The 27,960-nt window shown below is 43.6% G+C and overlaps 3 protein-coding genes across 6 annotated transcripts; 1 reads left to right on the top strand and 2 right to left on the bottom strand.

Moving 5' to 3' along the window:
* Nucleotides 1-186: 186 nt before the first annotated feature.
* Nucleotides 187-16,961, top strand: LOC108058892 (speract receptor). The gene is made up of 15 exons (XM_070214730.1): nt 187-555; nt 9,932-10,576; nt 10,638-10,947; nt 11,339-11,589; nt 11,735-11,806; nt 11,874-12,019; nt 12,624-12,789; nt 12,986-13,076; nt 13,144-13,331; nt 14,055-14,273; nt 14,341-14,445; nt 14,506-14,577; nt 14,653-14,827; nt 14,893-16,216; nt 16,442-16,961. Exons 2-15 carry the CDS (start codon nt 10,142-10,144, stop codon nt 16,647-16,649), a joined length of 3,762 nt encoding a protein of 1,253 aa, XP_070070831.1. The 5' UTR covers nt 187-555; nt 9,932-10,141; the 3' UTR covers nt 16,650-16,961.
* LOC108058895 (pancreatic lipase-related protein 3) lies at nt 5,784-6,843 on the bottom strand. The gene is made up of 3 exons (XM_017143873.3): nt 6,771-6,843; nt 6,592-6,709; nt 5,784-6,524 (listed from the first exon to the last, which is right to left on the bottom strand). The coding sequence occupies exons 1-3, from the start codon at nt 6,826-6,828 to the stop codon at nt 5,822-5,824; spliced, it is 879 nt and encodes a 292-aa protein (XP_016999362.3). The 5' UTR covers nt 6,829-6,843; the 3' UTR covers nt 5,784-5,821.
* A 53-nt stretch (nt 16,962-17,014) lies between the features above and the next one.
* On the bottom strand, nt 17,015-27,929 carry LOC108058893 (dual specificity protein phosphatase 22). 4 transcript variants are annotated; one of them, XM_017143869.3, is made up of 7 exons: nt 27,452-27,929; nt 21,819-21,904; nt 20,705-20,821; nt 20,200-20,650; nt 19,007-19,567; nt 18,340-18,535; nt 17,015-18,277 (listed from the first exon to the last, which is right to left on the bottom strand). In XM_017143869.3, exons 2-7 carry the CDS (start codon nt 21,837-21,839, stop codon nt 18,247-18,249), a joined length of 1,377 nt encoding a protein of 458 aa, XP_016999358.3. In that variant the 5' UTR covers nt 21,840-21,904; nt 27,452-27,929; the 3' UTR covers nt 17,015-18,246. The 4 variants fall into 4 exon arrangements, with proteins under 4 accessions (XP_016999358.3, XP_070070830.1, XP_070070829.1 ...); XM_070214729.1 differs by lacking the exons at nt 20,200-20,650; nt 20,705-20,821; nt 21,819-21,904; nt 27,452-27,929 and adding an exon at nt 19,631-19,772 and having other exon boundaries at nt 17,015-18,159; nt 18,216-18,277; XM_070214728.1 differs by lacking the exons at nt 20,200-20,650; nt 20,705-20,821; nt 21,819-21,904; nt 27,452-27,929 and adding an exon at nt 19,631-19,772.
* Between the last annotated feature and the right edge of the window lie 31 nt (nt 27,930-27,960).

Here is a 27,960-nt window from a genome sequence, read left to right on the forward strand (position 1 = left end):
CTGGGCGCGATTTCAGCAACAGGTGGCGGCGGCGGACGCAAATGGATCGTGTCGATGGGCGGGATTTTGGCGAAATTTAGTGCTGATAGACTACTGACATAGGCCCATTATTATTTTGTGGCCAAAAGGGGTCAGGCAGTGTGCGCGTGAGGAAATTGAATTGACTTGGCCGTTGACGCCGGTCCGAATCCGAAACCAAAATCGAAATCTGTGTCGCAAATGTGGCACTAATAAATTATCGCACATTCGCTCGCCGCACTCGCGAGTGCTTCATTAATGCAGAAATCGCAAATGACGGAGAATATCTAGTTTTGCAGCGGCAGTTTTGCAGCGTTTGTTTCATTTAGCTAGGAACGTGACCAAAATTTCCAAGTGCCGCGTGGATCGCTTCCAGCCGAAATAATACTAAAGTCTACAAGGGAGCCACGCTTCGCGGAGCAGCGAACAAACAAAAAGAACGCTAACTCCGTGGCCTATAAATATCACTCTTCGGAATTACTAAATCCAATTGCAGTCCAATTAACAGCAAAGCGCCAATGAAGCGCCAGTGAAAGAGTAAGTACGACGCTTCTGCAATAGAAAAAGACTTTGGACAGTCGAAGTTTAGATACCCTAAAAGTCCAAGAGCTTTACGATATTGTTATCGAATTTAAATTTCACTTAGCAATCGCTTGTTAAGACCATATGTTAATTAAATTGGAATTCATTTATAATAAACAATTAAATACTTCAACCAAATGTTCTTTGAAAAAACTAGGATTTAATAAATAGAAGAACATTTTTAAGGAATTTAATTTAAACCACCAAAAAGGGTTCGATTTATGGAGTCTTGAAGTTATAGAATACCTTTCCCAAAAATTGAACCTTTAATTACAAATCATTAAAAATTGTACCCACAACAGCTATAGCCCAATTGCTGAAATCAGAACCATGCCATTTATAGCATATAATCATTTATTGGGTTATTATCAGAACGGTTTTCAAATCTAATCTGCTTAAATATTAAATATGACGTTTGAAAATGTTCCGTGTTGATAGCTATTAAACTGGACACTTCCTGTGATCAATTACCCATATCTGTGTTTCAAAAATCTAAACAAAGTTCAAGTACTCTCTGGCAGAGTATTAAAATCAACAAACGCCAACAGTGCGTATGACAGTTCTTACGCAATTAAAATACCATCACACGCTGCAAGATTTACATAAATTCGGCCTGCAAAATTGATAAGCGTCATAAAAAAGCAGCCAGCAGCTGTGTGAGTCGAAAAAAAACGAAAGGCAATAAGCCACAAACAATGCAAAGCTTGCAGAGAGCAAAGCAATTTTTCCACAATTTATTTAAATTTCGCTTAGTTGTTGTTGCTGTTGCAGTGCAAAAACCCCGAAATGAGTCAGTCGCGTGGCGTTGCAGTTGCATTTGCAGTCGCTGCATGCCAGCGCGTACTTCTTTGTGGCGACAGAGGCTGCGCTGTCATAAACACACAGTTGCGAGGAAGGCGGGGGTGGAGGGGCGGCATTGGCCCACTGCTGCGGCTAGGCGATTTTTTCTTGCACCTCGCTGCCCCGCCACCTCCATCACTGACCACACTCAACGACAAATCGACAGCCGCCTTCGGGCACAGTTGAGGTCCAACATATAGCACTCAAAGAGAAAAAGAATAAAAAGATTTATTTTGGTTAATATTTAAATTAAATCGTATAGAAAAAGACACGTCAATTTTATACGGAGAATGAAAAATAAATGCTTAAGTCCAAGTTATCCAAAAATATAAGACAACCTTTGACAAAGAAATTGGATAGCTTACATTTATTACTTACTTTAAAATTTACAGTGGATTGCTGAATCAAATTCCTCCAGCTTTAAATCTTTTTTGTAAATATGCTACCCACTTGAAGTGAAAGGCCTTAAGATATTTCTTTTGCAAAAAGTGAAAATAATAAATTAAGAAGAAATTTATGTTCTTAAAAGTACCATCAAAATAAGTTAAATTTTTTGAAATACATTTATTTACTTAAAATGAGTCTCTAAGACTTTATCATTATCAGTGGTATCTCTCAAATCTCTTCCTAAAAAAGTATATGCCGATATCATTAGGATTTTTTAAATGCATAACACCTAGTAACCTAAACACCTCAGTGTAACTAAAGTTTCTCCACAATTCTTGTAGAACTCTCGTACAAATAACTTTTAAGTTTCATGGTCTGAAAATAACGATGCACTATAAATATTTTGGGTGCTATTACTTTGACCACCATGGCTTTGTTGTCTGTCTAGCAGCTTGAGTGCTTTGCGTGTGGCTTTTTGGAATTGCATTCGGCAAACGCAAACGCAAAACGCAAACGCAGAATGATAAATGATTGATGCTCGTGGCCAGAATACGCATTAGTCGGGCATTAGCCGGCCTCTAGGCGGCGCCCGATTTTGGTGGGTTCGCAAATTTCTTGGCCCGCAGCGGCAACGGGATTCAGGGGATTGTGTTATCAGCCACGTCACCGACGCTCACGCACTTAAATTTAAATAGTTAAGTACCCACAATATATAAAACTAATACTGCTGATTAGCCGCGAAACGGGGCCAAGAGATTATGCGTAGAATTGAGGATGTCCCTCGGTGGAACGCAAATTACCCGCAAAATTGCTCTTCTATATATGGACTCTATATATATATCGCCACTTGTTACCTGCATGTCATTCGCACCTTTGGCGGTGTCATGGAAATTTAATTAAACCTTTATGCAGATGGCTTTTCAATCGGTGGCTCCAACAATGTTTTGCCCCTGAGGGGGGAAAAATGTTGGACAAACGCCCGCTTATCACTTAAAAAGCAGCTCCAAATGTAAAACACCTGGGGGCGTGGCAGCAGGTGGGCGGTGGCGCGGTCGACATATGTTACATTCATTCTTGTCGCTTATCAACAACAATGGGCCACCCGGTTGAGCTGGCGACAAAGAGCCTCACCCACAGTTGGCACACTTTTCGGGGGCTTGGAACTCGTATACCTACACCCAAAAAAAAAATCAAAAGTGTTAACTGTCTAAGGAAATATATTAGATTAAGTATAAAAATTGGTATTGGCCTAATACTAAATAATACAAATTCTATACTCATTAGTATTAATTTCATAAGAAATTTCTATACCGAAAGTTTCAATTTAATACTTTTGAAAATATTTATTTCTTATTCATGTAACATTAGTTTCGTTTCTTAGATTATTTTCTTTTTCGGTGTATGTATAGAAAATGGTTTTTTTAGGGGTAGGGGGTTACAAGTGAGGTTCGCAGTTGGTGAGCCGTTCAAATGGCATCCCATAAAAACGTTGTACAGAAATTAACATAGCCATAAAGGCAAATTCACTAGGGAGGAAAAGACGAAGAAGTAAAAAAAAACACCTTAACAACACGCGTGTTGGGACCCAAAAAAGAAGGAAACTTTAATTGATAAAGAGGGGGCAGCTGGGGAGACGGACAGATTCCTTATCAATTCCAACTTGCCGAAACCAAAGGCATTCCTGGTCTCATTAACATTAACATTAGAAAGGAAAGTGAACAAGGGAAAAACAGAAATAGCAGCTCAAAGCGAAACAAAGTGAAATGAAAATGAAATTGTTGCGACTTAATTTCTCTTACACATTTCTGTAATGGCTATATTTTATGCTTGCAATGTTCTGAGGGGGGCCAGCTGTAGAACAACCACAAAAACCGAAATTGAAACGATACATGTAAATAAGGGCCGACTATACGATACCCAGTAAGGAGTAAGGGAAGTTCGGAGAACTAAGTTTATTGTTAGATATCGAACTCATTGTATTGGACTTAAAAGCTAACTTTTATCGTATTTTTAAAATTAAAAAAATTTTTTTTTTTAATTTTTTTTTTTGTGTTTAAATTTTTTAGGGAAATTTTTTATTTTTTAAAAGCTTTTCTTAAAAAATTGTTGTTAAAAATCTCTTCAAAAAACAATTTTATTTTCTCATGGATTTGGTATACTCGATATTCCCCTGTTCTTTGCAACTTCCGGGTGCAAAAACAATGGACATTTAGCGGGGTTTGTGGTCCTTCTGTGGTTGGTCGCACAGCCCACCTCCAGACCCATTATTGGATCCTGCGGAGCTCCGTGGGTCTGAATGCTGGGGTGGGTGCTTCTATTTTATGGCCCGACATTTAATGCTCAGCCACCCAATCCGAATTTGAAACCGAAACTGAGATTTAAGCGGGCCGCCGAGGCCAAGTGCAGGCAAATGGAGAGGAAGCTGGATTTAATGCCCGCTTAACCCACTTCGGCTGACAAATGTGCAACTCTAAATCTTCTCCTCAAAACGAAAACGCTTGAATATAAATCACGCGGCACAGAAACAGGAGTTGACTGCTCATCGCCGAGCGAGAATCTGACGCTAATGAAGCCCCAATTAGCAGTGCTAAAACTTTTGCGCGGGAACCTAGTTCATTGCATGTTTTTAGGCGCTCGCTATCGCGAAACTTGAGCCTCTTATCAGCCGGCAATTGATCATCATCAAGCGTAATTGGCTAATTGTCTGATATCCACGAGTGAAGTGAGGTCATAAAGTCGGCGGATGGGCGCTACGTTTCGTAATGAAGTGACCACGAGTTGGATCTTTCTTTGGACTTTCCCGGGAAAATAAAATCCATACAGAGGCTACGTGAGAGGACTGAAGATTGAGGATGGGGCATTGGCATTGGCCCAGTAACTTGCACCGGGCACGCAGCAAATTGGTTTCGCCACAAACTTCGGTTCCGGTTCAAGAAGGGTAGTTTCCGACATTCGTTTGCACATTCCCCGAAAGATAAACTTAAGTACAGCGCATTTAAATGCAATTTGTGACAGTTTTCCTTTAGCGCGACTTTCAAGTGACACGCACACACAGCTGGGGGTGCCGGTTTTTAGTGGCTGGTGGGTGCAGTTGGTCGGGGCAGATGGGAAAATCCACCCGGCTTGGGGAAAAAAGTTAAGGCATGCTTGGCACAAAGGAATTTTCCTATCAAATTGCACGGAAATATGCGCAACAACTACAATCATGGAGATGCACCACGGGTCACGACATGCTATCACTAATTTATTTTAAATATTTTGAGCAGCCAATTTGATAGAAATTCCTTATATTTAAAAACATTTTTATAAAATGGAGTTCCTAAAATTCTCTTTTTGTTTTATCTGAACTCCTAGAACCTGAGTTTCGAAAGTAAAACAATTTTCAAACCAATATAAAAAACATTAAACTCACAATACAACATTCTGTAACCTTATAATAAGCTTACAATTAAGCTAACATCAAAAAGTGACCTAAATATTCAAAGAAATATTTATATTTCCCATGCTTCCTGATTTAATCTACTTTTTCTATAGTTATCACGAGGCTCACGCACTCCTCATTGGGTTATCCTTGCATGGCATAAATCTGCTTCAATCCAGAAATATACGCAAATCCTTGAAGCACACTCAAAGGAGCCGATTCTCGATAAACTTTTCCTTTTTTCCTCCTTTCGTTTGGCTGGATCGTCACTTCAGACAACAGCTGGCACAAGGAAAAGGGAACTTTGAGAACTTCTCCTATCTGGGAAATGAGATAAGGATGGGCTACCCCACTCCTTTGCCAGGAGGACGTGCGTCAAAACTTCGGGGGCGAGGCCTTTTAAATTGATTTTAAAATAATGAATGAGCCCAACGCCTGACGCACATCAATTTTGGCACTTGCTCATCGCCTTTTGGCCCCCTTTTCACCCAACCATCATTGCAGCAATGACTAATGACAAAGTTGCTCCTTTGTTTCCCTTATTCTTTTGGCTTTTTATTGGATCTGCTCGGCTCACAAGAAACCGATGTAGTAGGCTCCCCGGGAAAAGGGTGAGGACTGTCGGGTCTCCAGGAAATATATGCCCGAGGCAGGCAGCTCATCCTCCTCCCGATTTTGGCCCATTTTGTGGGTGGACCAGCGGCAACTTGAGGCGCCCAGAGTTTCCACCGAACCACAACGGGCACTCACAAAGTCATTCTCCGGCGACCAGATCTCCGCCAGCAGCTCGAAGGATCTCTCATGCGAACAGGAGTTTGTGGAGCAACCTGGCTGGTTTTGTCCACCATTCGGGTAGTAATCCACATGACCCAGCTGCTCCCAGGTTCCCTCTCCTCCGGCATTTGTGTGCACCACCTCAACGAACTCCGCATCGGATGGGGATAACTTGTGCTCCAGATCTTCGCCAGGTGAGGGATCTAGGGCAGTGATTTGCGGCAACTGGCTACCCAGATCCTGCTGCACCCTGGCAGCCACTCCACCGGCCAAATGGGCACCCTCGGCGAAACCCACTATGAGAATGCGATCCAGTGGCACATCGAAGTTTCGGTTGAGGAGAATTACCAGGCTGGAAACGCTATCGATGATCTCTGTTTCATTGGTGGCTTGGGATAGATCCACACTGATTATATTGCTGTCCTGCTGCTGAAGGCGGGCCGAAACCACAGCAGAGATCTCCGGCGAGGAGCTATCGCCCAGCCATCTGGGGATGGATAATCTAAGGAAGGGATCAAAGTTCATTTTACTAAAAATTACTATGGGGAAACACTCAGTGAATGACTCACACTGTGGGATCCGCGGCGTAAAAAGAGCTTCGCACCAGAGCCTCCACCTCCGCCTCGATTTGCTGCGGATTTTCCTGCACCCGACGAGTGTTCAGGAGGAATTTCGTCTCCCCGCAGACTGGAATTGGTTACAGTTTGACTTAAGGATTGGTAATACTCCATTAACTTGGCCTACTCACCCGCAGCTATTGCGAGGGTCAATATGAAAGCAATAAGTTGTCTCGCCTGCATTCTCATTGTAACTAAAGTAACAGAGTTAGTAAGCCTTTGGCCGAAGGCATTCCTCAAAAGCTCGATAAGATTGCGATTAGGGGTCTCGTTTTATGGTTATTGATAAGCGATTCCTTATCGTTGGTCATCCACGATCCATCGCTGATGGATTGTACTATACTATACTATAGCTTCCCCCGGCAAACTCAAACCACTTGGCCACTGATTTTCACACGTTCATCGGATTTCATTCGTTCGTATTTCTCTCACGCTACAAATTGTTGTTTATGGCTCTTGTAGATTGTCAAATTAATCAGCAGCAACAGAAGCGGTGGCAGCGGAGCTGCATAGCAAGTGTCGGCACTCCCCTGCCCTCCACTTCATCCGTTTTGGATTGCAGCTGCATTTGCATGGCAGACAAATTGCATTTAATTGCCCGACAGCCTCAAGAGTCGAGGGCCGCCGGCACTTGCTTTCAGTTGGGTTGGGTTGGAGTGGGCCGGAGCTTCAGCTCGGAAAATGTGTAGCAAACTTCATGCCAATCCCCAAACGGAATGCTACACCTTCACCCCCTCTACACCCCGGGAACAGACGTACACCTCCCCCATCAATGTCAGAAGGCAAAACAATGAAATTGGCAAATTAAACTGGAAGTGCAATGCTACAGCTTCACTGAAAAGAAAGCTTATGGAGTTTTTCAATATAATATAATCTGCGAAAAAATTTTACATTTTTAGCAAGAACCCTTTACCTAAATATTTAGTAGGTCAAGAGCTTTTTAATAATTTTGTAATTTTGTAATAATTTTGTAATAATTTTGTATTTTAGGAGATCAATCTAAGACTAAAGTTAATTGATAAACCAAATAATTAACAATTTTTTAAATTCCCAATTGCCAGATTTCCAAAAGTGTGAATAAAAATTCGATAGAAATTTTCACCGAGGACTTATTTAAAATTTCTTTTAAACAATATTTTAAATTTAAAATTTCTTTTAACCAATATTTTTAGACAGAAACGGTTTTTAATTTACCGATTTTAAAGACTGCTTACAATATCTTCAGGAATTTGAATGTTTCGTATAGTTTTGGATAATTTACGAGTTGTTTTCCAAAAGATTAACTTTTCTTTTATGTCACCCTGTTTTTTGTAAAAAAACAATACATACAACATAGAAATATGAAGACCTTAAGGAGGCGTTTTCCTACAGTGTTGCAAATACACATGGCTCCCTTTGATTAGGCTTCTGTATGGCAGGAAAGCCATAATCTGATGGATGCAGCAGCAGGTGACCTCGTCATCCGACACAGTATCCTTGGGCAGCTTAGGTATTCGGACAAACTGGAGCGGAAACAAGAACTTTATGTACTTTTGTGGCATGGTTGCCTTTGGTTTTGGGGTTCCCCCGCGCAGTTTTGCGGATAAATCGCTTGCGAAATTGTTGTGTCAAGTGCAGGCGGTCCAACCTCTAAGACCCCTCACTATCGCATCTCCTTGGATTCTGAGGGGCCCAACAATTAACCGGAGATCCAGGAGCTCTTCTTGCCGGCTCAATGGGCACGTCACGGGTTTTCGCTAGATTTACGGCCAAAGGAGCGTTATTAAACGATGCCAACGATGCCGATGGCGGCCATTTATAACATTGTTGTAACCGGGGAGATGTTTTGGGGAGGGATCGAGAGGGGTTAGCTACTTGTATTAGCATAAATAGAACGGCATGCCGCACGCAACGCTTTACAAGCCCAATAAGCTAGAGCGCATTCCATTCAGAAAACAGAGGGGAACTTTAGCTTTGGGGTCAAAAGGGAAAGTCAATATGCCAGGCTAACTTTCAAGTGGTTTCGGGAGTGCAGCGGTGGAAAAAACGAGGGTGGCTGAGCAGCAGCTCGAGTCAATATAATAAATTACTGTGATGGCTTCAAGAAGTTGCAAAGGTTCTGCCAATATTCAATACCCCCAGCAGAATCCAAAGGGCGTGTGAAAGAAGCAATCAGCCATGGAGAAAAAGTGGGTGGATGGGTGTTCGGGGGGCCAGTGTGGCAGACAAAAGGCAAACAAAGACATTCCAAGAGGAAGCTAGGGAGTATGTGAATAAAGGCAGGGGAACTGGGGTCTAGCGGGTCTATCAGCAACTTCCCATGCAGCAGCCGAGCGAAAATCACACATGATGCGTCGCCATTTCTCATAAAAATTTCATTACATTGTCCGAAATGTGCGGCAAGTTTAATATCGGTGAGTTTCAACACATTGTTAAGGTTGCGCACATAAAGAAAGAATCCTAAGAAATAGCTTAACGTACTCTATACCAGCTCTTGGCACGCCCCGAAAACAATTAGAACTGTGATAAACGAGCTTCAACTTAAGCTATTCGCTTATTGGGAGAGGTGAACGTCTTTATTACCAGACATTTATTTACAAAAGTCTACGCAGAAGTCTAATTTCTCAATAACTTTTTGAGGAGAAAAATGTAGCTTAGACACGATAAACTTTTTAGGTCCTTTTTATTACCAAAATTGTCTAGTCCATTTAAGCAGATTTTTATACATCAGTTTAACATTTTATAACCCAGTTTTAGAAATCTTTAAATTGCAGGGAACATTTGGTAAATAGTTATATGTAAAAAAAAATCTCAATACATTTCAATAAAACTGATTTATATATAATCATTATAATAATATATATTTATATTTTGTATGTATTTAAATTATTTTCGCTATTTCTAACAATTTTATGTTATTTTAAAATAATATTTTATCTAAAATTCAAACCACTCTCTCTCATAAAATTCTGAGCATGATTAAAACACGTTCAAGACACATTGAATTAATTGTCCCAAGTAAGTCGCATTATACGATGTGCGGAAGTGTACATAAATGAAATCTTTTGCGTCATTACGGCAGCCATCTTTTATGAAGCCTCCGCCAAAGTATCGTGCATTAGTTTATGTGTTATTTGCCCCCCATATGGGTGTTGGCTTTTGGGGGGGCGGCAGGATGTTTGTACATAAGCCAGATGTGTGTGTGCCCCCGCATAAATCAGAGGCAGTCCTGCATGACCGTGCCAGCAGTATCCCAGTGTTGTTACAAGTCTCGAGTTTAAGGACGCTGTGATTAAAGTCCTCTTACTTGCAGAACAGGAAATATATATCCGACAGAGGAGGTCCATGTCGAGAACGTAATTAACCAGAGGGGGCAATGCAAACTCGACGAAAATGTTGCATCTCCTCGAAGGATCAACATCTGCTGCCAAGGACACTGACAAACCAAGGGGAATCCTTCGCCATTTAAATTAAGAGCCCCCCAAAAAGGAGCAGGATCTTACGCCACTCCCGTCCCCGCGTTATGTTTGCACACCCCTGTCCTGCCCCAGCTGGAATCAACCAATCAGGACGACTGCTGCATCCACTGCTCCACTGCCTCCTCCTGCTCCTTCTCGTCGCCTCCAGCCACTTCCGGCTGTCTCATGGAGAGGTCTTCACGCTGGGCTACCTCACGGCCTCGCAACGGCGACCGGGAAACCTGGACTACAATCGACCCGGTCTCACCATCTCCGGCGCCATCTCGCTGGCGGTGGAAGAGGTGAATGCCGGTCGCCTCCGGGATCGGGGTCACTCGCTCCAGTTCGTTGTGGCCGAGACTTATGGCGAGGAGGTGGTCAGCATCCGGCAAACGGCTGCCCTGTGGACGCAGCAGGTGGCCGCCTACATTGGCCCCCAGGAGACGTGCGTCCACGAAGGTCGCATGGCGGCCGCCTTCAACCTGCCCATGATATCATATGTGAGTAATAAAACCTTTCCCTGTTTTTGGTAACTACCACTGATTAGTAAACCATATCTAGTACTGCACCCACCGGGATCCCTCGAACAAGGCTGATTTCCCCACCTTTGCCAGGACTCGACCGCCGGACACACAGATCTCCAAGTCGGTAGTGGCTCTTTTGCTAGCCTTCAACTGGACGCAGGTGAGCTTTCTGTACTTGGACGATGACAGTGGTCAGTATCAACCCGTGGCGGAGACCATCCTCAGTACTTTGAATGAAGCTGGCGTGAGTATCCGGGACATTCGCACCTGGAACACCATCTACCATCACGGATTTATGGACAATCCCTTCGAAGCGCTGGTGGAGCAGACTTTGGCCAACACGAGGAGTGAGTAGGGGATTAGATATTAGATATATCGATATTTTCGATATGTTTTAAAATATTAAGTCGATAATAATATTGATCTTTTTAAGGAAAAAGGGAAGATCTAACAAGTTATTATGATAAAACATCAGAGAATAATAAATGATTCCGATAGCATCTATGTTTAAAAAATATCGAAAATATCGATAGTGTCGACATTTTTCAAAGCTCTTTTAAATGATTAGATATCGATGTTTTCCAAAGAAAAAAGTAATATCAAAAAAAATAATTATGAGAAAGCATAAGAAGTTAATCGATGATTCCGATAAACATCGATGTTTGAAAAATATCAAAAATATATATTAGATAATCCATATTCCGTATTATCTAATCATATTCTATAATTCTTTTTTAGTCTATCTCATTCTGGGCCACTACTACGAACACGTTGGCCTAATGGTGAGCCTTCAAAAGCGGGGTCTTCTCTCCCGAGGAGACTACTTCGTCGTGGGCATAGACATCGAGCAGTATGATCCCGCCAAACCAGAAAAGTATCTGCGTGGTTTACTTCTGGAGGATGTGGAGCCACTGGCCGTGCAGGCTTTTCAGTCCTATCTGGCCATTGTGCCCACTGCGTCCGTCTCCTTTGCCACTTTCGCCAACGAGGTTCGTCCTGCGATGACAGCTCCTGACAGGGATGTGATTGATGCGCTGCATCCGCCTGCGGCTGCCATCATATCACATAATTGTCGTCGGCTCTTTCGCCACATTGACCACACATTCTGACCCTCATTTCGGTTTACGCTTTCAGGTCAACAAATATATGGAGCGACCGCCATTCAATTTCCCCAATCCGCTGGGTCCCTTTGGTGGTGTAAAGCAGGTTTGTGCTGGAGCTCCCTTGAAACCCAAAACGAAACCGAAACTCATCCTCCATTTTTGTCCAACAGATAAGCGCCGAGGCTGCCTATCTGTATGATGCCGTGCATCTGTATGCCAAGGCCCTGATGGAAGTCCTGGATTCGGGCGGAAGGCCCAGGAACGGCAGCGCCATTGTGGCGGCCATCAAGGGCTCGCGATATCGCAGCGCCATGGGGTGGGTGTTTTGGATGAGTTTTGTTTGGGTATTGCATGGGTATTGGCCCATTTGACAGCTAATCCGGGCAACACTTTTTTTATACTCTTGCAAAGGGTATGATGATTTAAGTCAGATGTTTGCAACGCAGTGAAGGAGACGTTTTCCATATATTCTTGATCAGCATCACTAGACGAGTCGATCTATCCATGTCCGTGTGTCCGTCCGTCCGTCCGTCTGTCTGTTTCTACGCAAACTAGTCTCTCAGTTTTTAAGCTATCGGTATGAAACTTTCTCAAAAGTTTTCTTTTTATTGCAGGTAGTATATAAATCGGAACCGACCGGATCTGACAACTATATCTTATAGCTCCCATAGAAAGGATCGGAAAAGAAACGTTAAAAAAAATTCTAGCTTCGGTGTTTTTAAAATATTATTCTACTCTTGGAATATTCTTTTTAAATATTTCTGAATTTCAAATAAAATTTTTTAAAAATTTAATCACTATATTATATAGCTGCTAAAATTTTGATTTTTGTAACATTAATAATAGGAATGATCTGCAAGGGTATATAAACTTCGGCTGGCTGAAGCTAACTTCCTTTCTTGTTTATTTTTATTTTACAGCTATCACGTCTACATCGATGAGAACGGCGATGCGGCCGGGAATTATACAGTATTAGCCAGGGGAACGGTGCGGAATGGTCGCAATCAGACGGTTCTGGGTCTGCGACCCGCGGGCACTTTCATCCACCGGAACAGCAGCTTCAGCAGCGTTAGCAAGGCACTGCCCGTAAGTAAATCCCCGCTTTTCACATTCGCTTCTCTTGTGTAACTTGCTCTCTGCCAAATCTCCCACTTAAAATCGCTTGGTCCTTCCAGCACCAGGTAAGCGCTTTTGCCTGGTCCCAACTAACTAATCACACACCTTTTCCCCTTTCTGCCCCTGAATTTCCATTTAATCCTGCTTTCTATTGGGTTTTCCGCAGGATCTCAAACTCTTTAGCCCTATCGACTGGGTGGGTGGTTCGCGGCCAGCAGCTGCTCCCCGTTGCGGATTTGGTGGTGAAAAGTGCGTCAGTGAGTATGGAATTTTGTGGCGACCAGTTGCATGGGTTAACCGAAAAGTCCTCCGATTATTCCCCAGATTATACTGGCGAAATATCGGCAGCCATTGCTGGTGGTGCTTTGTTGCTGCTCAGCCTGGTTTCGCTGGTCCTCTATCGCAACTGGCGCTACGAACAGGAACTGGACAGTCTGCTCTGGAAAATAGACTTTCGCGAGGTGCAGATCCACGAGAACGAACGGGAAAGTCAAAGTCAGAAGCAGACGCGCGTAAGTCCCGGTCCCTGTCATCTTACCCACGTGACAGGGATATTTAGCGTAATAGACAGTGCACTTAGAAAATAGATTGGGTCTAAAGAGGTACACTGACTCACTTACGTCAACACATTGAAAAGTGCCAGTGGAGAAAAGGGCTTCTGCACTAAAGTTAGAAAAAAGCCTTTAAAAAAGTTAAATTTAAATGTAGTTCGGAAATCTCCATTAAAATCCCTTATATGTTTGAGTTTTACTTTTTATAAAATTCTAGGAGTATGTGTGTGTGTTTTTTTTTTAACTCAAAGAACCTTTGGTATTATAATAATAGTAAACTCAAAATTATAAAAGTCAAGAAATTTATATTAAAAAAATATTTTTACATTTCACAAATTATTACAGTTAAAATCCCAGCTTATAACAAAGTTATCTTTGTTTTAATTACTTTTCTAAGTAAATTCGAAGGCAATTCATTTTATCCATTGTTTTATGGTTTGAAGAAAATTACCCAAGAAACACGATTTTTTTTTTTTAATTTGTAAACAATGAACACATTTTATAGGAGGAACACATTTTATTCTGTTGATATATTGAATCATTTTTTTGTGTGTATGTTGGGGAATGAAGGCCACATCAGCAGCATGAGTTTACCAAGTAAGAATCTGTCAGGAGTGCAGGCGAAAAGCTCTCATATTCCGCCGTTTAAAGACTCTTCTCCCGCCATTGCATGTCTGACAACAGCACTTGCTAAATCACTTGCCGCGTCGTCTTCCTCCGCAGTCCACCCATCCGCTGATCCGCACCAGCCAGGTGAGCCTGAGTTCCAATCCGGACGCCGATTTCCGCTACACCACCATCTTCACTCCGATTGGACTGTACAAGGGTCAGCTGTATGCTATTAAGAAGGTGCGCAAAAAGAGTGTCGACATCACACGCGAAATGAAGAAGGAGCTTAAGTTGGTGAGTTGGTATAACTATGTTAATTTGTAACCTTTATAACCTATTTCCAAATTCAAATCCTTTCCAGCTGCGAGATGCCCGGCATGACAATATTTGCGCCTTTATAGGCGCCTGCACGGATCCGCCGAATATCTGCATCATCAGCGAGTATTGCACTCGTGGCAGCCTTAAGGTCAGTCGGTCAGCCAAAAGACTCCCCAAAACGTCTAACAACCCATTCTTGCCATTACAGGACATTCTGGAGAACGAGGACGTCAAGCTGGACAACATGTTCATTGCCTCCATGGTGGCAGACATTATACGCGTGAGTGCTGTAACATTATACTAATGGCCCGGCCACCCACTGACCTCTTTCTACCCCATCTTTTGCCTTTAACAGGGCGTCATCTATTTGCACGACTCGCCCATTCGCTTCCACGGGGCTCTGTGCACCTCCAACTGCCTGGTGGACTCGCGATGGGTGGTCAAGCTGACGGACTTTGGCCTGTTCGCCTTTAAGCAGGGAATCGAGGATAGCTCCACGGATATGCAGCATATGTCGGCCAAGTGTCTGAGTGGGTGATCCTTCCCAGCTTTCTGCTTTATCCCTCTAAATTCTAAATTCCATTTTCTCTTTCAGAGCTTCTCTATCGAGCTCCTGAGCTGCTGAGACAGGGTCCTTCCTCCCTGGTCATGGGCACCCAACGCGGGGATGCCTACTCCTTTGGCATCCTGCTCTACGAGATGCATGTGCGGCGTGGACCCTTCGGCGAGACGGGTCTAACGCCCATGCAGTGCCTGCAGAAGGTGCTCCAACCCCAGCTGGATCAACAGCATCCCTATAGACCCTCTCTGCAACCCCTGGAAACCGCCTTCGATTGCGTGAGCGAGTGCCTAAGGGAATGCTGGGCGGAGAGGCCGGAGGATAGGCCGGATTTCAAGACCATCCGCACAAAATTGAGACCTCTCCGCAAGGGAATGCGGCCCAATATCTTCGACAACATGATGGCCATGATGGAGAAGTATGCGAATAATCTGGAGGCCCTCGTCGACGATCGAACGGATCAGTTGCAGGAGGAGAAAAAGAAAACGGATGCACTACTCCACGAAATGCTGCCACGTTGCGTGGCCGATCAGTTGAAGAAGGGTCACAAGGTGGATCCGGAGCACTACGAGCAGGTCAGCATTTACTTCAGCGACATCGTCGGATTCACAGCCATGTCCGCGGAGTGCACACCGCTGCAGGTGGTGGACTTCCTCAACGATCTGTACACCTGCTTCGACTCGATCATCGGGCACTACGATGTCTATAAGGTGGAAACGATTGGGGATGCGTATATGGTGGTCTCGGGATTGCCGCTACGGAATGGAGATTTACATGCTGCGGAAATTGCCACCATGTCGCTGCACTTACTCAGTGCTGTCGCGGAGTTCAAGATCCGCCATCGGCCCACCAACCGCCTGCTCCTGCGAATCGGCATTCACTCGGGACCCGTTTGTGCCGGTGTCGTGGGCCTGAAGATGCCGCGATACTGCCTCTTCGGGGACACCGTGAATACGGCCTCGCGGATGGAGTCCAGCGGGGTACCGCTGAAGATCCACTGCAGCTGGCAGTGCCGCCAGCTGCTGGAGCGGCTGGGTGGCTATCACTTCCAGGAGCGCGGCGTCATCGCCATGAAGGGTAAGGGAGACCAGCGAACCTACTGGCTGCTCGGCGAGGATGAGGAGGCGCGAACGCGGCGCACCTACGAGAGATCACAGAGGCGAGGATCGAGGGCGCTTAACAAGTTCATCCAGGGCACCATCAAGCAGGCCCAGGATCAGGCCAATGAGTACGGAATACGCTCCTCGCTGAAGCAAAAGACTCTACCCCGCAACTCGTTGACGCGCTCTTCTAGTTTGGAGTCGCCCAAGAAGCTGCGATTCGCCGCAGGGAGTCTCCTGGAGCATCATCGATATCATAGGTTTGATATCTGAATATGTTTAAAGCAGTGATGGCCAGCAGAAGCAGCATACATACTCGTACAATAAAAGAACGCATTGCGTTTTTCTGCTTTACAGCGTTCGTGAGCGTACGTGAGCAGCGCAGCGGTAGAGAAATTGCCTATCCTGCGCGCTGCTTTTACCGGCCACCACTGGTTTAAACTATAAAAGGGCTTATGAAATCTAAAGAATTCTCTATCTTTCAGTGACGAGGCCCTGCTGGAAGTGGACTCCTATACGGGACTGCGGCGTTCCTCCGGCGGATCCACACAATCGCGTTACGAGGAGACTACCCTTTCGCTGACCCTCTCCTGCCAAAGTATTGAGATCGTGGGTGGTCAGCACAACAAGAGGCGACCATCCTCATATCCCACTGCCAATACACCGCTGCTAATGAACCATGTGGAGGTCTAGTGGCCACCTAGTACTTATTTACACCCAACTACAGGGATCTTAGTGGAATTTGTGTTCAGTACGTTTAGTTTTAGCCAAGTATTTGTGTCGCTTTTGAGTGTCGTCCGCAGATCCGCTATCCTTGGGGGTCTGCATTGTAATATTGTGGTAACTGTAGCATCAGCATATTGTGAGAGTGATTATAAATCTAGTCGTTGTTTAAACACACATTCATGCGCTAACCGAAATCAAATTAAAATAGTCAATAACCGTAACTAAATGATATGAATAAAGAGTAAAGAAAATTAAACACTTATAGTATTATCTAGAATTATCCAGGGACATATTTATTATGTACTGTTTGTTGCAATTTGATTCCATTTCAATTGTTGTGTCTTGGAGACAGTTGCTTTTATTTTTGTATAATTGTATTCATTTGACAAACTTAACGATTTCATTATATAACTTTAGTTTAAAACCGATTTGTGCATTTCTCTAGGCATTATAAATACAGTATTTGATTCGCCGTCCAATCGCCATATATGTATTTTCGTGTATCTCTGAACCTCTGAACCATTTTTATTTTGTCAAAGCCAGCTTGCAAAAACGTCTCAAATGTCCATTAGATTGTTTTCGATATTCTAGGAAAGGTTGTAAATAATTTTACATTCTTATTCGATTATAATTTAATTGTGTTTTTGGTTTCTTTATGATAAGCCACAAGCTTTAAAGCACACTTTAATGCAATTGGTTTAGTTTAGATTAAATTTTGTTTGTGAATCAATGTATTGCTTGTCTTCTCGTAAGGTTTCCCCAGTTTTTGGGGTTTTTGTGTGTGTGGAAGAAAAAGGGTGGCGGTGAGCTAATAAACTTTGTTTATATATTCAATGCTACACAATGCAACAGTTCTAAATAACAATCTCAAATCTCATATGTCAATACTATATCAACTAGGTATGAATGTATATAACGCTTCTTTTGGGTTTCCCCATTTTTTTTTGTTTTTCTTCGCTATCAAAATATTTTTGCAACAACAATGGATATAATCAAAAATACGCAATTGTACAATTCTCAATTATTGTTCGACTGACTCCGCTCTCGGTACAAAACTAACAAATGGCCACTACCGGGAGGCCGGGGATCAGTCCTTCCAAATGGGACCGACAACAAATCTGCTCGTATAAATAAATACGCTATATAATATACAGTAAATATGCCGTGTATATGTATATGTCGGTATTTCTTAAATGCGTCTCTGAAAAATAATCTCTCAACATTTGATTTCTTTTGATTCAGGCTGCACTCGAAGGCGAGTGCCCCGAGTGCCGTTTTTTTTAAATTGATCAACAACTTTTTTTTAGTAGCCAAAGCCGGCAAACGAAGGATGCCTTAGCTTTAGGGTCTAACAACAGTAAGCTACTCGAGGGCACTACGAATCTGAATCGGAAGGTAATCCCGGGAATCCGTAGTCCTCTTCCAAACAAGTCTGCAGGTAACGCGCGCGTTTTTGCCAAAGGATGTGCCAAGTTGCCTAAGGATTACAGATTACAGATGCAGTGGGTGTCAATGCAACTCGCTTTAAAAAACCTCCTCGCCTCGTGAGGTCCGTCGCGGGCCTTCATCTCGGCTTTTTCACCAGACTGGTGGATCTGTGATAGTCGAGGATATAGATGTAGGTTACCGAAATTTATTAAAGACTTAATAGACTCACCTCTTTACGCCATGACGTGGACTGGCGGGGGGAGTGTGACAGGGCGAGGGTGGAGCCGAGCCACCCGACGAGCCCCTCGACGAGGATATAGATAATGTGGAGGCCCGCGGTGCCGAGCAGCCCAGGTAGATGGCCGATCCCTTGTCGGCATCCCGCAGATCCACTCGAGACCCGTGGACGGAGGAAGGAACCGAGCCTGGTTAGGGATTTTCAAATTATTATAGGTTTTTAAAATAAATATTAACCATAAATTTTCTGTTAACCATAAATCTTCTGTTAATGGTGGGTATAAACGATGCAGCTTACACTTAAAACAAAGATTCTTTATATCTCGGCAACTTGTTTAAAATTGAAAAGCAGTGAAGCCTTTGAAAATTCCCAGATTCTTATTTTTCACTGCACACAAAAAAAGCATGTTCCCGTAAAATTGATATGGCCATGTAAATTTCAGGTCATGCTAAACGCATATCGTTTTTACATGAAATACTCTTTTCGACCAGGTCAAATTTACCTGGACGCATAACAAATTAAAATTGATCTTAAATAATGTAAAATCGATCTACGTTTCATATCGATTTATTTTTGGGTGTACACTGTACATCCTTTAAAATTACATTAGTAAGTTGGCAGCTGCATCGTTTACAGCCATTTGAAGATCCTTTCTCACCCGTATAGGCGTGCAGTCCAGCCGGACTACTCCGTGGCCGCACTCCAAATCCGCTGACCGTGCTGGCACTTCGCTGCAGTTGGGCGGAGCCGTTTCCCTCCCTGGCGGTGGACTCCCTCCGACTGCCCGCGCTGCTCACCCTCGGCGTTTCCCTCGAGGAGGAGGAGGAGGAGTTACCCAGCCGTGGCGTTTCTCTCGCGGAGGAGTTTCCCGGCCGGGGAGAGCGCTGACTCCGGCCCAGCTGCTGCTGGCGCTGCTCCTGCTCGCGACGGGCGTCCTCGAAGGCGGCGGCATACTCGGCCGCCTCGCGGGATGTGGTGGGCGGCTGTTCCAGGACGATCTCGTCCTCGGGAATGCGCTCGTTGCCCACCGAACGACGGGCCATGGGCAGCGGCGAGGTCTTGGGCGATGTGGGGCAGGACTGGGCGGCGACACTGGTCACGCTGAGCGAACTGGACGAGGCGTTGGCATTGGAGGACTGGGCGCGCAGACGCGAGTGGGTGGAGGCGTTGGAGGGACGACGTCGGAACAAGCCCTTCGTGGGGTCCATGTTGCAGACGCCTGGAAAAAAAAAAATTAAGAAAAATTAGTTATCTTTAGTTTCATTCTTATTTTATTTAGTACCCAAGAAGAAATATTTTTTGAATATGTTAAACTTAAAGAAAAGTCATGTTTTGTCGATTGAAATGTACACTTGTTTCAAATGGAGCCTTGGTCATCAGCTTTTCATCGGTGACTTAGCCGGTGAAACTTTTCCAACTCACTCAAAATCTAAACAAAAAAATATACAACATTTTGCAGCGTAGCTATATTTTATTGGTGATAACACTATGATTTCTTAGGGCTGCTTTGAGTTTTTGAGCCTGTTTTTAGAAGACGACGCCTCTTAAGATTCGATGTGGTCTTGGTTCTTTCTCCTTGTATCGTAACATACCGTTCTGCATCATCGTCTGAGTCCAAGTTCTTAACAAACCGACCCCTGTCGATATTCGCATCGTAGTAACGTACATTCGGCATGAGGTCCTGCCCCAAAGTGAATTCTGGAGAGGAATCGTCGTTAAGAGGATCCTTTCCTGGCTGATCGAAAGTGCTGCTCTTCCACTTGTCCACCGCAAAGCTTAGTGTATAAGCCAAGTTTCTCCTGATCCCCCCGTTAACCACACCATCTTCCCCATCTAACTCCTCGTTCGCACCTGTGGGACATTTCTCGCCGCGCGAGCAGTTGCCCTCGCAGATATCCCGATTCTGCAGGAGCTCCTGGTAGTTATCCAGCGCGGTGACCACCTTGGTGCGATCCAGTTGCTCTAGAGCAGAGGAAGGGAAGCGTTCCCTCAGCCGGCGACGTTCCTCGGGCAGCTTGAACTGCTCAAATTCCTGCAATTGGTTCTGGAAACCCGTATTGGGATTGGCCACAGCGCGACCGGCACGGACCACCTTCAGCGCCTCCTTCCAGTTCAGGTGGGTGGCCGTCATAATGTAGGCCACGGCCACGGTCACCGAACGCGACATCCCCGCCAGGCAGTGGATGAGCACGTTGCCTTCGCGCAGGCGGGCGGCGTGGATGAAGTCGTTGCAGACGGAAAAGTACTGGGAGAGATTCTGGTCCGGCGTATCCGAGGCCATTACGCACAGGTAGTGCTTGTCCTTTGGGGGAGAAAATAATTAAATTACATTTTAATAGAGATATCTACAACTTACGGGCAGCAGACGCCGCGGACTGTCATGTATGGCGATGATGTGCGAGATCTTGAACCTCTCCAGCTGGGCATGATCCTTCGAGTCGCGGTAGTTGCCCACATAAAGTCCCGGCAAGACCTAGAAATATAACGAAGGAAGGAAAAACCAGATGGTTCAGGGATTAGCTTTATATGGTTCCCTAGAGTTTACCTTTCCCATGTGCCAGTTCATTTTTAGGGGGCGATCAGATATGGATGTGATATGATGGTTGTGTGCCTACGATTTTTGGTGCTGTTCATGGAGACGGAAAAATGTAAGCCTGTTTTATTGACCCTTCTTGCATGTTGTTTGGTTTTTGTTTTTTGTTTCCCTTTGACAAGTTGCCGTGACAACAATCGTAGATTCTGACTCGAAAGTTGGTACCAGAGTACCAATTCCACCTCAGTGCGGAACTAGTTTGTTTATCGATACTTAATCACCGATCTATACTGCCAGTGCAGTCAGCAATTACACGCTAAACTAAATGGGTAAAAAAAACAAGCTGAAGTACCTAATACCCTTAAGATTTTAATAATTTATTTCTGTGAAAATGAATTGCAAAGAAAAATGGCATGCATTATTTTTGGTCTGATTCTTAAGTAATGGACACTAGTTTATATTTAAAAAAAAAATGGTATTAAATCATACAAGTTTATTCCATTCCATCGATAAAAAAAAACACTTTAAAGAGTAAAGCGCTACACTATTTTGTTTTGCTTTTTTTTTTTAAAAGATTTTAAACTTAATTTTTTTTTACGAAAACTTTAACTTTACGTTCTTAATTTTCCCTGCGTACCTTCTTAATATTTCATTTAAGTTCACACATATTTAAAATTAAATCAAAGAAAATGAGAACAATCTGGCCTTTTAATTTTTTGTTGGCTTATTGAACGTATTAAAGGCAACGAATGGACTTAAATATATTTTTTAGTCAGTTTAAGTTAACTATTTGGTTAAATGTTTGTGCTGGCCATTTGAGTTCTGAATATACCGCAATTATGGCGACTTAAGTTTTGTGCAGGACCTTGAAAGCTGTTGTCACCGGCTTCCGTATGCTTTTGCCAGCCATAAATCTCGTCCTTGTTCTCGTTCTTACCTTGTTCATGCCATTCCCCATGTTTCTTCATTTAAAAGTTGCGGCTCACTTCCTCAATTGTCAAACGAATTGGCCCGAAAGCAGTGCTGAAAGGATAAGAGAAACAGAGGAAGAGAATCCTTTATTTGACAAGTTCAGGGCGCAAAATTGCCGGCGAAGGCCAAGAGGAAATGGTTGGGTTCTGATGAAAGTGCAAGTGGCAAATGTTGCAGTTGCAAGCTGTTGCAAGCCACTGCCATGGCCGAGACATAATGGATGTCTTTGTCGCCGCCTTCGTCGCGGAAGTAAACAGGCCTTGACGCCAGGCTCGCCTGCATCTCATTAGTGGAACAGTCAGACAGACAGACAGTCAGTATTTGATTCGAATTGGGCCCAAAATGCCAGAGGCTAAAACCAACCAAACAACTGGCCTACCTGTTTGGCCCCCAAAAGTAGGCAAGGTTAGCAGCCAGGTCCTGGCAACAGTTGGTTGGGCCTGTCCTGCCTTTCTTTCTTATATTTTCCCCCCTTTTTCCCACCTTTTTCCAAAGGCCTCACCTCATCACAAAGTCAAGACGTGGGCAGGCTACCTTTGTCGTTGTGTAACACACTCTCGGAGGAAACCCATCCTTTGGGTGCACTTGGAATCCAACACATTTGCATAAGTTGTCTTGCGCCGAGGCAATGGGCAAAGTGTCGCTTTGTTGTAATTTCATTCCCGACACGTTGTCGTCGCAGCCACGGGCATTAAATTGACTGACATACTCGAGGGGAGGTTGAGAAGTAGGAGGAGCACCAGGAGGAGGAGCAAGAGGAGGATCCTGAGCAGATAAGGCACGTGTGTGCAGCACCAGCAAAAGCAGCTGTCATTTACCAGTCAGCTCGACTAACGCCCCTTCACATCCACCCACTTCCGAAACGGGGAAATTACGAAATTAGAGCAGTCAATCTAGCCTCTTCATCCCCTCAAAGGAAAGAAGAGGCAAAAGCAAGGTATCGGAGGCAATTGATCAGCCAAAATTGCTGCTTAGCAGCATTCGGACAGCGGCGACATGGACTTCAAGTGCATCCAATCAGCATCACAGTGCCTATAAATAGTCGGCGCCCACTGCCATTCGGTCGGTTTTGATCAGAGGTGGAGGAATTCCCAGCCCCAGAGCCGCAATTCAATTCAATTGATGTGACACTTCGCCCCGTTTCAGCCTGCCTCGTTTCCGCAAGGATGGAGAGCTCGGCGTGTCCTCCGCATTCTGGGATTGGGATTACAGGAGCTTTGATGCACTCAAAAAAATGTTTATTAAATAATGATGGGTTACAAATTTAAGACCCATTTCTAACTTGGTATTCCAGGGAGTTAAAGATTAGGCCTGCCCTTGTGACTTTTAAAATGTATATTCGCATTCTGGGAATGGGATTACAGGAGCTTTGAGCAACTCAAAAAAATTTATATTAAATAATGATGGGTTAAAAATGTAAGTCCCAATTCTGACGTGGTATTCTAATGGGTAAGGCTTAGTACTCAAAAAATGTTGTTTCATATGAAGTTTTTGTTTTGGACGACTTTTTGTTGGGTTGAGTACTAGCCCTAAATTCCAAATGTATGTCCCAAAGATAAAAGTACGTGACATAAATTTGTATGTCTATTTATTTTCAAAGGACAGAGTTATATTTGCAAAGATCATTCAGATGGTAGCTTGGAATACTGTATTGTACTTTATCCATTTAGATTGTTTATATAAGTTTAGTAATGTTGATAAATAGAAAAATATTTAAAAAAGTTAAAGTTATTTGGGCTTTTTGGTTACTTAAAACCTAAACTCTTTGTGTAATTTTATTTGTTAAATCTTTTCTAAAAGATATTTTATATGAATAAAAGGAACCTTTAAAAAAGAAATCAGAAAAGACAAAATAATATACAAAGTATAATTCATTCAATGGATTGTGATATGCAAAATTTAAAAATGGGAAATCAATTTTCTTGTGTGTGGGGTGAAAATGCAATCCGGAACCGCCTCGCTTGTGCGCCCGGAAGGTCCTTGTGTCCTTGTGTCCTTGTGTCCGTGTCTCAGTGGAAGTGGAAGTGTGTTGGTTTAGCCGGTGGCCAAATATATTTAGGGGCCATGATTGAAAAACAGTTTTGCATTGAATTCATCGACGAACTTCTAATGAAATCGCATTGTGGTGGACGCCCATCCCATTTTACGTCCATGCATTTTCCGGGCCGTTTGCCAAGGGGATTTTTTCTCAGCTCGCCAAAGGGAGGAAAAAAAGTGTTGCATGTCCGGAGGCGCAGACATTAAGCGAAACGAAATTTATGGAAAACTTTAATCAAATTAAATCGGTCCCCGCTCAACTGCTCTACCTGACCGGGAATTGCATTCGCTGCCAAGTTTTTCACTTTCGCTTTTTCCCCGGAACGGCGCGAGCTTTTCCACGAATGTTTTTCCATTATCGTTTCCCTTCAATCGGCTTATAATTCGGCCTTTTTGTTGTACCCAATGTCATTTGAAAGGGGGAGGGGGTAAGCTTGGTGTGTATATCGTATGCATATAAATTAGCCAGAGTCGACCTTGTCCCATCGCCCATCTCGTGCGCCGCCCCCTACGGCTGGCAGTCAATTATATCGTTTAGACATTCAACATGAGCAATAAAATACATGCCACAACGGCACCAGAAGCCGCACCTACCAGGACAGGATGGGATTGGGACTGGGATTGGGATTGGGTGACGCTTTATGACTCCATCGCTCTGCCTGGTGAGTCAATGGCGGAGTGATATGGCGAGGAAGGAGCCCTGGGGAAGGGACACCAAGGGTCCCAATTGCTCACTGACTGTGAAAAATATGAGTTTTTTGGTGCCGTCAAGCTTTGTTTGTAATAAATGTTTCAGGCATGAAAAGGGAAAAGCACGTCGAGGCCTATAAAAGGCCTATAAACATACAGTTGAGACTCTTTAAATTGAAATTTAGTGGTTTGAAATAGCTTAAATTTATTAAATACTAATTTTTAATTTTTTAAATATTTTATTTTTATTTAATTTTTAAAGTGTATTTTGTAAATGATTCCTGGTTTTAATAGATTTGCAATTTAGTTACGAGCTCATCACGTTAGAACATTCTGTATAAAATAGAGATTTTTTCGAATCAAAATAAGGACAGAAAAAATGAATATAACTAAATTAATAGTAAGATAATAGATAAGTTTATAAGATGTCTTAAAAATCAAATAAAGCTAAGTTCTGGTTAAAGTAATTTCCTTAAAAATTTCCCCAAACCCAATAGCTACTGTACTATAAATATATCAAAATAGCGATTATGTTTTGTTTCTTTTGCTGCCAGGCAGGCAGTTTTAAATAAATTCGAAGGCCTGCACCCTCACACACACGAAAAGGCGACTCCAGAAGGGTGGAAAGTAGGGGCAGTCAGTCGAGTCGAGTCGAGCAGAATCAAGTCGAGCCGGCAGCCAAATAGCGTCGCTTTGTCTGCGGATATGTCAATGGACCGGCAGCAACCGCCGAGGAGAAGGGTCAAAGCTGGGGTGCCGACTAAGCAAAACTTTCCCTCCAGAGGACACGTGCTGCCATAAAATGCTTTATTAACATACAACAGTTCAGGCCAAGATGGGTAAACACAGGGTGGGGATTGTTGATTTCACGAGCTTCGAGGATTTCATTGCTCGAAGCAAACATTGTACCGGCTCCTAAGCAAACTAAAAACAAATGCTAGTGCCAGCAGAAACTATTTTCCTTGGCCACTGGCTATCTGGTACCCAAAAAGTCCCCCCCTCTGGACCCCCGGCGATGACAGAGACAAAGTGTTGCCATCGCCAAGGCAATAAAACTGAAATGTGATCGCCTGGCATCACCTACCCCCATGATGGCCCACATAATCTGAGCCAATCTGGGGACATCAACCTTGATTTCGGAATGCATCCGTTTCCCTCGGCGGTACTTCCACATTTCACCCACTACCTATCTACATTTCCGCCATTCCGTTCAGGTCACAGCTAATTAACTGCATTCTGGACCAAGAGAGTCCTGCCCTCGAAATGTAACAATCCGAACTTAATGAACCATATATATATTGTCGACTTGGAAAGTTTTCGCCGCTGACAGAACGCAATTTAAATAAATAATTAGACAGGTGGGCGGGCGGAGCGGTCGAATTGCATGACTCAAAATATTAATTTCGTTTTACATATGCAATGAGTGTGGCGTAAAAAGTTTGGCCATGTTTTTAGTGTGCAACAAGGGAAATTAAGCGAAATGAGGCATTCAAATTGAGGGTTGTTGGTGTTTTCAGTGGCAGGAGTTGCGAAGAGTGGGTTGGAAATAAATATCCCAGTTAATTATACCCGTTACTCGTAGAGTAAAAGGGTATATTGTATTCGTGCAAAAGTATGTAACAGGTAGAAGGAAGCGTTTCCGACCCCATAAAGTATATATATTCTTGATCAGGATCACTAGCCGAGTCGATCTAGCCATGTCCGTCTGTCCGTCTGTCCGTCTGTCTGTCTGTCCGTCTGTCCGTATGAACGCTGAGATCTCGGAAACTATAGAAGCTAGAAGATTGGCATTTTGCATGCAGATTCTAGGAATTCCTACGCAGCGCAAGTTTGTTTCAAAATGGTGCCACGCCCCCTCTAACGCCCACCATCGCTTATATACGATTTTAAAAATTTTAATATTTTGGAAAAGTAAAAATGCAGTTTTATTGTGTTTATCAATACCTATCGAAATGTAGAAGAAATTTTTCAAATCGGACCATTCGTTAAAAAGTTATGCGTGATCAACGTTTTCTATCTCTATCTCCATCTCCCTCGCACTCCCTTTACCTGAGTAACGGGTATCTGATAGTCGGGGCATCCGACTATAACGTTCCCTCTTGTTTTCTTAAGTAATTATATATTAACAGGGCGTATACGTGATTTATTTACATTTTTAAAGGAACCCTTAAAATCATTTTTTAATTATTTTGTGACTCTAAAAGTGGCATTCCTAATAAATTATATGAAAAATACCTCTATATTATATGAGATTAATGTTAATTTTGTATATAAAGCTTTTAAAGGTCCCAAAAATTGAGATACTTTAAAATATTTGAATAATGAATGTTTTTTAATGAAGAATTTAAATTTTTACAGATGTTACCTATATTTCCAATCTTTTCCTTTCTTCTCCTTGAAAAAATAAAATACCTTGAATTTTTTTACACTTTTTAAAATATTTTTCGTATGCACAAAATTTACACGAGCCACAGGATAGCCTGTTTATAGGAGAGGCATCTGCAAGTTCTGGCTGACAGCGCTTTCCACAGTCACGTTTTGGGGGCATTTTCACACCAATTCGACTCTGACGGCCGGCTGACAGGCCACGACCCGCCCGAGCCACACACATTACCCATACGACCCGTGGGCCAAGATTTACATGGAAAACACTTACGCGCTCTTGTCACGGGAGGCATGAAGGTGGAGGACTGTCCGTTAATTCCCCAGTTGCGTGCCCGCAACAAAAAATAATTATACGAAAGACCCCCGAAATTGTTCCAAATACATATTCGTAGTATAATTTTCGGGACATTTGCGTTTGAGGGAAATCGCAATCGGATGAGGGTCAGTCACCCACGAGGAATGTGGCATTATAGCGCCAGGACTTACGGTAACTTCGCCGCTCCGGTTGCTTGCCTCCTGGTCAATGGAGCTGCCACATGGGGATACCTTCGACTTCGATTCGTCCGCCCGAGAGAGTGAGTGAGAGAGAGAGTGGGAGAAGGTAGAGAAAGTCGAGCGGCAACTCCTGTTATATCACGGTGCCAGCGGCGGCCGCACAAATTTTGATTCGCTCCTCCGACTTCTACGCTGCTGCTGCTTCCTTTTCTCTCAGTGTGAACACAAAACTAAATGGGGCGACAGTTAAAGCCAAGTTAACTGTGTCCTGGCCATTTTTCCGTGTCGCTTCGCGGCAACGAGCGTTGTAAAAGGTGTAAAAGGTGAATAGCGTTTGAGGGCCGCGAAACAATGAAAGTCAGACCGCAAGAAACGCAACCGTAAAATGTGTGGATAGTGGAAATCAGAGGAAAAAACGAGCTGCAGCCGCCGCGTGAGTTTCGTTTGCAGGAGGAGGATTGCGCCAAACGAATCGGCTCGAGCGCTGGTCACAGACTGAG

Source organism: Drosophila takahashii, chromosome 3L (genome assembly GCF_030179915.1).
Source record: "Drosophila takahashii strain IR98-3 E-12201 chromosome 3L, DtakHiC1v2, whole genome shotgun sequence".
Lineage (NCBI taxonomy): Eukaryota > Metazoa > Arthropoda > Insecta > Diptera > Drosophilidae > Drosophila > Drosophila takahashii.

What these genes read in the sequence shown, in the direction of transcription:
- LOC108058895 (XM_017143873.3), bottom strand. Translation starts at nt 6,828, where the DNA reads ATGAGAATGCAGGCGAGACAACTTATTGCTTTCATATTGACCCTCGCA. An exon ending in GACCCTCGCAATAGCTGCGG is followed by an intron (nt 6,710 to 6,770) that starts GTGAGTAGGCCA and finishes AACCAATTCCAG; the next exon opens with TCTGCGGGGAGACGAAATTC. An exon ending in TACGCCGCGGATCCCACAGT is followed by an intron (nt 6,525 to 6,591) that starts GTGAGTCATTCA and finishes TCCCTTCCTTAG; the next exon opens with ATTATCCATCCCCAGATGGC.
- LOC108058892 (XM_070214730.1), top strand. Translation starts at nt 10,142, where the DNA reads ATGTTTGCACACCCCTGTCCTGCCCCAGCTGGAATCAACCAATCAGGA. An exon ending in ACCTGCCCATGATATCATAT is followed by an intron (nt 10,577 to 10,637) that starts GTGAGTAATAAA and finishes AACCATATCTAG; the next exon opens with TACTGCACCCACCGGGATCC. An exon ending in CGATATCGCAGCGCCATGGG is followed by an intron (nt 12,020 to 12,623) that starts GTGGGTGTTTTG and finishes TTTATTTTACAG; the next exon opens with CTATCACGTCTACATCGATG.
- LOC108058893 (XM_017143869.3), bottom strand. Translation starts at nt 21,839, where the DNA reads ATGGGGAATGGCATGAACAAG. An exon ending in TGGGGAATGGCATGAACAAG is followed by an intron (nt 20,822 to 21,818) that starts GTAAGAACGAGA and finishes TTATATTTCTAG; the next exon opens with GTCTTGCCGGGACTTTATGT. An exon ending in GTCCGCGGCGTCTGCTGCCC is followed by an intron (nt 20,651 to 20,704) that starts GTAAGTTGTAGA and finishes TCTCCCCCAAAG; the next exon opens with GACAAGCACTACCTGTGCGT.